The sequence below is a fragment of the Anopheles moucheti genome, chromosome X (assembly GCF_943734755.1).
Source record: "Anopheles moucheti chromosome X, idAnoMoucSN_F20_07, whole genome shotgun sequence".
Taxonomy (NCBI): domain Eukaryota; kingdom Metazoa; phylum Arthropoda; class Insecta; order Diptera; family Culicidae; genus Anopheles; species Anopheles moucheti.
The window spans coordinates 2,777,418-2,788,380 of NC_069142.1; the positions used below are offsets into that span (position 1 = coordinate 2,777,418).

Genomic DNA, 10,963 nt, shown 5'->3' on the forward strand with positions numbered 1-10,963 from the left:
GATTTCCGCTTCCGTTTCAGTTTTCTTCCTCCTTCTCCTCTTCTTCCGTCCCTTCCTTGTATGCTCACCTGTCTTCTCAGAAAATCCACCATCCTACGCTTCCGATGTGTTCCAACCTTCGCGTCAGTGGGAGATACGATTTTTATTTTCCGAACAAAATTGGTAAGCCGAAACGAGGTTGCCTGCTGGTGTTGTTATTCGTTATTTTGCTTCCTTTCTTCCCCTGCACAGGATAATTGGTGCTCGAATTCAGCCTACGTCGTATCCAAACCGTCGGCAGATCCTTAACACGGGTCCACAGCATTGCGATGGGCTATTTATAAATCAGCCTTTACCGAAGGTCCCGGCATTTCATCCTATAAATACGGAATCGAGGAAGCGCGGACGGATCCGGAGCACGGTGCAAATAAAAACCCTGCACATACAGGGGAGACATCGGCTGTTAGTAGCGAAACGTACAACCGGGGAACGGGGATAACAATTATGCCATGATATTGGTGCAGCGCGCAAAGCCACTGAAAATGGTACAGCTCTACTTCACAGGTAAGTGTTTACTGGCTACTCTTTGTTTTTTTTTTTGTTGGTTGTGCTTGTGTGTTTGTGTGTCGCTTGTTACTTATTTTTTACCTCCTAGTCGACGATGACGCTGCCACCGATACTGAAACGCCAGTATCGGTGGCATCACCGACGGCCGACTCCTTACAACAAAAACAAAACCAACCTCTTCTCTCTCACCCACACCTTCGCTTTGCCATTTTGTGTGCATTCGTTTTTGCAGTACTGTTTTGCCTGCTGTCATCGGCACTGTGCGCCGACTGGAGTGCCAGCTGCCCCCTCAACTGCAGCTGCAAATGGTCGAACGGCAAGAAGTCGGCGATCTGCAATGGGGCCGACTTTACCGCGGTACCGTCGAACCTGTCGACCGAGATACAGGTGCTGGTGCTGAACGACAACAACATACCGTACCTAAACCGGGAAGAATTCACCTCGCTGGGGCTGGTGAACCTGCAGAAGATACATCTGAAGCATTCGCACGTGAAATATCTGCACCGGGAGGCGTTCAAAAACCTCAAGATACTGGTGGAGGTGGATCTGAGCGAGAACGAGATTGAAACGCTGGACAAGCAAACGTTTGCGGGCAACAATCGGCTGCGCATCATCAACCTGTACGATAACCCGATCAAGATGCTGGTAGCGGAACAGTTTCCGGTGCTGCCGTATCTGCGTAACATCGACCTGCACAGCTGCCAGTTGCGGTACGTGGCGGAGACGGCATTTTCCAACCTCGATCTGCTCGAGTTTCTCGACCTGTCGAAGAATCGGCTCGAGAGCCTACCGCACCATGTCTTCAATCACATGAAGAACCTGAAAACGCTGATACTGGAGGAGAACTGGTGGAACTGTGACTGCCATTTGCGGGACTTTCGCAACTGGTATCTCAACAGCTCGCTGAACCGGCGCAGCCTAATCTGTCAGCGTCCGTTTGCGCTCAAGGGCCTGTCCTGGGAGTATCTCGAGACGGAGCAGTTCGGTTGCATGCCGATGGTCGAGATCTTTCGCGACGAGTACGAGATTGAGGACCTTGGTACGAACATCACGTACAAGTGTATGGTGTCGGGTGATCCCGAACCGAACGTCCGGTGGGACGTGAACGGGAAGGATGTCGACCAGGACAATGCTATTATCGAGACGGAGCGGCACGTTGCGTTCGACGGTAGCGTGACGATCTGGAGCAACCTCACGATCCTGAACGTGACGAATAATGATTCCGGCTTCTACACCTGCACCGCCACGAACCGGATTGGGTTGGCGAGCAAGAACTTTAGCCTGGTGCTGCCGGAAGTGGTGGAGCGTGTGATTATCAAGACGCCGGAAACGTTCTGGTACTTTGGGCTGATACTCGGTATATTCGGCACAATCTTCGGGCTGCTGTCGCTGTCGGTGGTGGTGTGTTTGGTGAAGCGCAAGCTGCGAATGCGCCGGCGGCGGAAAACAATCAAGAACAGCGTCAGCTTCAACGATCAGGAGAAAAAACTGCTGGACCTGAGCATTACCACCAACGAGCGGCAGGAGTTTAGTGCGAGCGATGTTGTGACGCCATCGACCAAGACGGATTCGACCATCGCGATGGAACCGGTGCAGATCACGATCGAGTCGATCGCCACATCTAAGCGCGAGGAGTATCCACTGAATGTGGGTGTGTTTCCGCCACCTCCCGAGTTCTGCACGCAGATGATCACGAACCCGACCATCAGCAACATCTACATCTCCGTCTCGGTAACGCAGGATCCGCTCGAAGGTGCGGAGGTAAACATGTATCCGGATCTGCTCAATATCCCGAACCGTCACCAGAAGGGACCACCCAAGATTTCACCCGTAAGCGTGACGTCGTATGCGACGTTGCCACGCAAGACGGCTACGGTTGGCGGTGGTCCACGGTGTTCCATCACCTCCGGGCACAGTTCCGGTTCCAGCTCGAGTACCGGCACCGCCGCGCAGGTGTTGCTGTCGGGTGGTAAGCCGAATGCCGGCGGTGTTGGTGCACCACCGTCGGTTGGATCACCGCTGTCCTGTACGCCGAGCCTGCTGGCAACGGAAATTCCACTCACGGACGGCATTGTCAATTACGCGACCACCTCCCTGCGCGATGACTCCGGCTGCGAGATGTCTGCGTCGCCGGTGCCGTCCATGTGTGCCGAATGCAGCAAGGTGATGAAAGCGACCAGTACGTCCACGTTTGCCGGTCCGGCGTCGGCTAAGTATGCCGGCGCGTCCCGTACGCTCACCGGTGTCGGGGGTGACCTCGCCACGATGGCGGGCAGCATAAAGTGCGAAAAGCCATTGGCCTGCCTGAAGTACGACAATATGGGGCGGCGGTATACGGCCAGCGGCAACTCGACGCTTTCGCTGCCGGACGAGCTGAAGTCGACGACCGGACCGCCCGGGGTCGGTACGTTCGTCATCAAGCAGCAGGAAATCGAAACCATCGTCGAGCAGGACGACCATCCGATAATGGACGATGCCGCCCGGTTGGACGAACAGCTGGAATCCTCGTCGTCCTCCTCGACCGGCGCACCGATGGTTGCGATCGGTGCACTAGCAGGACCACTTACCGATACGCATGACAGTGCGCAGGATGCCGCCACCCAGCGGGGTCTGTTCGTTGTCGGCAGTAATGATTTTGTATCGCTGTAGTCGTCCACCCCGGCAATGCCACCGCAATCAGGTGTCGATATGGCCGAGCGCAGGAATCGCACGGAGCAACCAATCCAAACCATCGAACTTAAATTGTACAAACGTATTTACCCATCTTCCTTCCTACCACCACCTCGCCATCCGAACCCAACTAGCACGTACACAGAATCTCACCTTTATTAGCTTAACAACCTGAAACCGCTGAACACAAATGGTAGAGTGTAATAACACCCATTCGCTTCCCGCTAGATCGCAATTCCACCAAACGCACTTCAAGTAAAAAACCATGATTGTGTAGCGCTTAAACCCGACAAATACTTGAATTGTGTGCAAAGACGCTGGGCAAAGATTTTACGCCACATCCTGTCAAAATTCTTCTACCGAAAAGTGCAGGTTGTCTGTGACCATTAGCTTTAGGGTACCGACTGTCAGTATAATCCCAATGCCTTTAACCTACCTAGCAAGCGGAGACGACCAAGCTTTTAAAAAGCTCCCAAGGTAGTAATGTAGTTCTCTCCGTGGGCAGGGTGGGCGCCATAAAGTATGCAATCCGTGAGACAAAATTGGCTAGCGCGTTCAACTTTAGCCGTGCGTGATGAGGTTACTTCGCCATGAGGTTGCTTAAAAGCTTGTTTGTCTCGGTTATTGAGGCTATTGAGTGCTATATCCCTCCCGCAATCCTGCTTACCTTCTTGTGTAACCATAACTGCCGATTTGTACTGCAAGTCCGGTGACCCATGTGATAATCATGTGCTTGGTTGGTAGCTCTACCCCCCCCTTTTCCGTAACCCCACCCGGATGTTTTGCTTCGTAAAGCACCATTCCTTTCCAAGCACCACATAATGGCAAAGACCACAACAGTTACTCAGTAGCTCTCTTATATACTATATATTACTTGGGGGCCGTCGCTTTTAATTCATATCATAACAACCCCCTCCCCCCCCCCCCTCTCCCCTCCACACACACACACTGTCTACCCGTGAAAACCCCTTTTTGCAGATGAGGCAGTGGTTGTGGCGGAAGAATACGCGAAAAAATAGATCCTAGCAGGAGTTTGCCAGGACTCTGGTGCCGAAAGTGAATCTCCAGGGTTTTTTATTTCGGGGGAACATTCAAAGGCACTTCCAGCGGAGAGATGAATACCAGACCGCCAAGCCAAATTGTGGTCTTCCAACAGTTAAACGACGCCCCTACCGCAACGAACGAGCGTAGTACAGTACAGATTTCTGCGCCATAGTGGAGTAGTTTAGTTAACGTTAAGCCAATGGCTCCCGCTGCAATAGCGATGTATTGCTATAGCAAATGGCTAGGCTCCAGGCATCTTAGTACACTTTACACTACAACAACTTCAATTTACGTTCGGTAAAAGCCTAGTGGTTTCCGTTCTACTACTACTGCAACACTATTTAGATGGTTTTTGGGTTTTCATCGTTCCATTAAGGATTTTCATCCCCATTCGTGGGTAGGCATAATACGAAGATAGAAAAGAAAAGGGAAAATCATATAATGCACCCTATGCATACCAAGACGTTGAGAGAAAAGCGTAACTTTAATCTAAAACACGTTACACCAGACACAAACAAAAAAACCCATAAACTAGAAGAAATGTTCGACAACAAGAAGCAAAACAAGCAAAAATGTAATCTGACCTGCAAAACTGAACAAACAACGTGAAGGCAAATTGTGTAATATAGAGAAACGGTTCGGTTTCGGGATACTGAAGATTCCGAACCACGTGTTTGCCGCCGCCCGACCGCCCCGCAAAGCGTTATTTAGTATCAGTTGTGAATAAACTAATGGTAACAGTTAAGATGTGTTAAATGTGTAAGATGGAATGTAAAACATGTCCACGCAAACAGACTAATAAGAAAGTATTTAAACGAAGACACAAACAAAAACTAAAGAAAAACACACACATACACACAAACAATGGTATATAACGATAAGCTTACCGAAGACTTTAAGTTGAAGCCAATTGCGTTAACCTATTACAATTTAGTAGATCAAAATAATTCTAGATCATTAAATGAGGTAAAAGTTAGGGCTAAGAAGAGAACGTTAAAGAGAGTGAAGGAAAGAAAAAGGAAGAGAGAGAGAGGGAGAGAGCAACAAAAAAGGAGATAAACAAGCAAGATGATACTTCTGAATAAAATCAATCAAATCTAGTTAGAGAACAAATGAAACAATTTTAGCGTACAATTAGTAGTATATGCATATTTGACGATAGAGAGAGATAGAGAGGGAGACAGGGAGAGAAGAAAAAACAGAAAACACAAAACAAGGCATGAAATGGTGTTATTAAAGCAAAAAACCCCAAACCAAGAAAATAACTCACTCATTATTTGAACGTTTAATAAGAGTGGGTGATATAATTTACGCGTGTATAGAATTCGACGTTTTTATTAGTGGAAATGAGCGGATACGCGAAAACGAAACGACACTTCCTATACTTAGTTACCCCCTTGTTCAAGGACGCTCTACACAAACACACACACTCACACACTCACACGACGATACACAGGCGAGCGCAGGCGATATACGAAAAGTCAAAATCATTTCTGCTGTGGTTACGCAGTCATTTTTATGCATCTCCTTTTTTGCAATTTTATTCCAATCTTTGGCAAACAGATTTTGGAAGCTTTTATAAATAAGACAAGACCCCTTTCTACAATTGTTATTTTTGTACAAAAACAAAATGCCTCTTAGTATATTGGCAAGGTATCACTGCAGCAAATCGCGTTTCGTTTAAATTATCAGTGCTAGCAAAACATAATTCCCAGTTTGTTCAAGTATTTTTTTTACGGTAATACAGCAAATGCACTGCTTTGTGACGGAGACTTTTATATTTCTTTTGGTCGTATTGCGTTGCAAAAATTGAACTAAAACAGCCGAAACGCAGTGGACAATCAGCGATCGCTTCCTAGCGCTATTGCTGCCGTGTATTGCTTGCGTTGCATCCCAGTTGTAACACAGCCAACGGAGAAGTAGTCGCTCGTCATTCGCGCTCGTGTACGCTCCTCTTATACCCTTGCACTGAATAGGGATAGCGCTGCCATGCGAATATCTGCTAACGCGCTGGCTAAACAGCTGACTTAGCCGTCAATCTAGTCCGCTGATAAACCATGGCGGCGACCATTCTGTAGCATAATGCTTGACTCTCATATGTAAAACACCTATAACACAAGTACTAGCCAATCCATCGTTTCAGAGCAACATTACACAATGAAAACCAAAAAACAACAACAACAAAAAATGGCAAAAACATTTACTATTCTTTAATGCTCATGCAGAATTTAGAGTACTTTCTAAGAAATAAACGAGAGAGTAATTGAAAACATAACTTAATGTTGAGCGATAGCAGACCTAGTGGTTTATCACAACAGATGCCTATTTCGAATCTATCAGCTTTTCTATTTTCATTCTCCATCTAGTAACAAAAATACAGAAAAACCGTTAGTAAAAAGACACGTGTTCGTTTCAAACACGTGGATCTGTAGTTAACCGCCAAAATCGATACCGTTCACACACGTTCACAAGCCGCATTGGTATAAAATAAAACTGGTATAATCAATTTTGAAGGTAACTCACGCAACTGTCAAACCCAAACGTCAACCGCGCACACACAGGGCACTCACTCACTCACAGTAGGTGTTCAAAACAATAACAAATCTGCCCGGTTCCGGGTCCTAAGAACAATCCTAACCGTAAGTATGTTGAAACCATCGCGATGTCTTTCCACAATAGTTCGCCGAACAATCACCCAAACTTGCTATAAGCGAGTACATCTTACTGGGAATGCTGCTGTGAAGAAGTTTATCGACTCCGAAAATGATTACGCAAGTGCTGTTTTACGGAATGTTGTACTCAAGCGGAGCTTGGAGATTCCGACCACGGTTTGCGAAATACCCGGAGATATGGACAACATTCTGCAAACACACCGCGATTGGTGTGCTGGAGATCCGGAAAAGTTATTGCTGCTTTTGAAGCACATCGTTGCTTCGGTTGGACTTACGGGCGATGGGACATCACCGCTGGAAGATGTTCGATTTACTGAATTCATCACAACATTCGTGAACCTCGTGCCAACCTTTACCGACACACAGCTGTCCCAAGCACTGGAAACGCTAGCCTTCCTGGAGGAGATCAAAACTATTTACGAACAGAACTATCTAATTCTCTGGACCACGCTAGATAATGAATGTTTAGAGCGTGTCGCACTCTGGAATGTAGAGCAATTACTGCACTTCGCTGACCAATGGTATCCGCTACGGTTGGCCAAGCAGGGCAAATTCGTTAGCAAAGCAATCTGGAAGATAAGCAACCGACTCCGGAAACTGCCACCCGAGCAGTTGCTAAAGACCGTCTTCTACATAAATCTAACGCGCGTCCCGGTGGAAAACATGATGGACATTGAGACAAACTTCCAGCAAAACTTTGACGCGTTCACGATCGATAACATCGCGGTGTTATGTATGGGATTCTTCAAAACCGAAACACCGATCCGGAACAGTGAGCTGCTAGATAAAATATACTACAAACTAACAGCGGATCTGCCCACGGTGCAGGACATTCCGCTGACGGCAATTCTGAAGCTGTTGCGATACTCGTCCCGCATACCGAACGTTGCGTCGATGCAGAACCTGCTAGATGCGCTTGTACCGGTGATACCGAGACTTTCGCTGCTGGCCTGTCTGCATGTGGCACTGCTTGGAAGCGATATCCACATCTGCCATCGGGGTACGCTGGAGTTGATTGTGGACAAGTTTCTGGACAATATAGACGCTCTGCGTCTGAAGGATGCAGAACGGATTGCATTCGTGCTAGCGCACGGTAATATTTCCCTAAAGGCCAACCGCGAAATGAAGTTGCTGAGAGCCATTCTAGCGGAGGTACCGAACCGCGTGACGGAAATTGTACAGTATCCGAAATGTTACGTATCGCTGTTACATTTCCTTTCGCTTCGCAACATTTACGATCCGGCGTTTATTTCTGGGGCATTCGATCGACGGTTTCTGCAGTTAGCTTATACCAAAAATATTGGAGGTGCTGGTCGGGAAGCTGTTGCACTGGATGCATTTATCGCTATTAATCTAGCCGATGGGGGAGTTTACAGTGGGAATCGGTTTCCGGACCAGGCGTTCCGGTTGGTGTGTAAGCTCACGCAAGACTACCTACCAAATCCAAACTACAAACTGACCAAATCTGATCGTATGCTGCTGGATATTCAGGCAACCTTTACCACATTTTGGAAGGTGCCATGTCAAATAATGCATCTGTTGCCCCATTATCAACGACCTGATATATTGTTCTGCTTCGATAAACGCACCAGGAAGGTTGTAGAACTAGGTGAACGAGACGGCGAGGCAGGTTTGTCCAATACGCACGACATTATGAAGCGGGAGAATATCTTAGGTGAGCGTAGTAGTGATGATAGCTTACGGCTTGTTGCAATCGTTGTTGGGTCGTGGAACTGTTACGTACGCAACGATCGGCGCCGCACTGGAGGGTATGCGATGAAGCTGGACCAATTAAGAAGACTTAATTATGAAACAATTGAGGTGAGAAATAATCCTTCCACTGAGTACATGTGATCACGGATTAATGTTATCTTCTTTACACACTTTCGCTAAACAGATCCCTTGGTACGAGTGGCCGGTATATTCGCGGGACGATATGCGAAAGTATCTCGAGGCTAAACTGTCACCGTTCCTCAGCAAACACACGTAAGATCGGAGATGATGAAATAAAACCCATTGTGTATGCACCAAAAACAAAACTCTTACGTACAAATCTATTCATAAGCGAAGGTGAGAAACGTATATTATAACCTACTCTAACAGCTTCGTTAACGTTTTCTTCGTATACTCGTACACCACGAATAGCACCGCTGTGGCAGGAATGGTTCGCACGATCGTTGGCAGCAGTCCGTTGTAGAATGCCAGCACACCCTCCTTGCGGAAAATGTCCAGCCCGACCTGGGTCATACTCGCCCGCATACTGTACACCTGGATCCGACTCTTGATGACATCCGCCGGAAAGATGACAGTCCATAGGGCCACACCACCGACCGCACCGGCCACCATCGTTCGCAGCGCCCCAATATCGTCCTTCGTCTGTCCCGGACGTGTAAAAAACTCCCGCGTCTGCTCATAGCCGCCGAAGAAAAAGAAGTAACCGGGCATTTCGCGCGCAAACGTCGACGTTAACCCCCGGAACATGCCCGGAATCCCTTCCGTGCGCAGAATCTGGCTCACGAGCGTGTAGGACGATATAGTCGGTCGACGTTTACCATCATTACCGGCCGTTTCGCGCAACGCCTGCAGCTTGCACTTGATCAGCTCGGTCGGGCAGAGCGTGAAGGAGGAGAAGAACGCGGCCAGAAAGCCGGCGGTGGCATTCTCCAGCGTCGACAATTCCGCCACGGAAGGTTTGTGCATTGCGTTGCCAACGACCTGCTGGCAGGCACCGTATGCAGCAAATAATACTGAGTTTTCTGCCACATTTGCTACCACTGCCGGGATCGTGCCGGCGTACAGGCCTCGCACGATACCGTCCCGCTTGAATGTTTGCGCCGTACAGTTGATGAACCCTTTGTACAACCCGGGGAATGTTTGCATCTTTACCTTCACCGTATCCATCGGCTGGCTGACGTACACGAGCGCGACACCTCCTGTTGCAAGTAAAGAACGGGAAAACGGTAGCTTAATACGGACACTTCAGCAATTCTCTGGGCTTGCCATATAACTAACCTAAACATCCGGCCACGAAATCAATCATGCCGGTTTTTAAACTACTAGTTTCTCCTTTGCTGTGCATTGCTACGAGCAGGTATGTTGATCAGAAACTCGACCAAAAGCGTACGCAAAACACACGCACAAAAAGCTATGCTGGACACAGAGTTGATTAGAGGCAGTTGAATTGTTTGATACGACGCAACTCCTACACCAATCGGCTACACGTTCGATAACTCTTCACCACTGGAGCACTTTACCGCAACCGTTCGAAACCTGCTGTTGCTAGCATCGAGATAATTAAACGCTAATACCTCTAATGGCCAAATGTGTTTGACCATTCGGACCCGTTCGTCTCTAGCACGAGAGAGATATTTTGAACGGCACCATGCACAATGTGATGATTGATAACGCCTTCCAAGACGGCGAAACGTCAGCTCCGTGCTTATCGCACTGTCCCGTGTTGTCAGCCTGGAGCTATTTGTTTTTGCCCAGGCGTTTGTTGTCGCGGGCAACTCGCGCACACGACGCAGCGATAGGACAGTTCCGTCCGACGGTACTCTTGCCATACACAACCTCACGAATCTGTTGCGTCATATCGGATGCGGACCGTTGATTCACGGTGGGCCGTACTATACCACGTGTGTGTAAGTCGATTACGCCGAATCGGATGACGATAATGAATGACATTCGACGCTTGCGATTGCGTGAGAACCATCCGGAATGAGTTCCAGTAAACAAACGTAAACAAACCATGCAAACGCTACCGATACGAAGCATGTATGACTGGAACGAGAAAAAAGAAAAGTAAATAAGAATTGCCTTGTAATAAATTTTAATAATGTGTGAGTCATTACAGAACTTTTCTAACATTGCTATTGGAGTATTTTAAATTGTTCTATTAATTTCAGTGCGAATGCGATATTGTACACAATTTTGCATGCAATGCGTACAATTAGATCTGGAATGTAGAAATTCATTTATAAACTTGTTATATTAAATTTTAGATTTTTAACTCGACATTGATCATTGTAAGC

At 47.7% G+C, this 10,963-nt stretch overlaps 3 protein-coding genes across 3 annotated transcripts; 2 read left to right on the forward strand and 1 right to left on the reverse strand.

Annotated features, from left to right (window-relative positions):
* Positions 1–488: 488 nt before the first annotated feature.
* On the forward strand, positions 489–6,447 carry LOC128306411 (uncharacterized). The gene is made up of 2 exons (XM_053043926.1): positions 489–543; positions 779–6,447. Exons 1-2 carry the CDS (start codon positions 489–491, stop codon positions 3,193–3,195), a joined length of 2,472 nt encoding a protein of 823 aa, XP_052899886.1. The 3' UTR covers positions 3,196–6,447.
* A 426-nt stretch (positions 6,448–6,873) lies between these two features.
* On the forward strand, positions 6,874–9,307 carry LOC128306498 (uncharacterized). The gene is made up of 3 exons (XM_053044030.1): positions 6,874–8,753; positions 8,830–9,002; positions 9,078–9,307. The coding sequence occupies exons 1-2, from the start codon at positions 6,906–6,908 to the stop codon at positions 8,920–8,922; spliced, it is 1,941 nt and encodes a 646-aa protein (XP_052899990.1). The 5' UTR covers positions 6,874–6,905; the 3' UTR covers positions 8,923–9,002; positions 9,078–9,307.
* Positions 8,844–10,078, reverse strand: LOC128306499 (mitochondrial ornithine transporter 1). The gene is made up of 2 exons (XM_053044031.1): positions 9,945–10,078; positions 8,844–9,865 (listed from the first exon to the last, which is right to left on the reverse strand). The coding sequence occupies exons 1-2, from the start codon at positions 10,009–10,011 to the stop codon at positions 9,024–9,026; spliced, it is 909 nt and encodes a 302-aa protein (XP_052899991.1). The 5' UTR covers positions 10,012–10,078; the 3' UTR covers positions 8,844–9,023.
* Between the last annotated feature and the right edge of the window lie 885 nt (positions 10,079–10,963).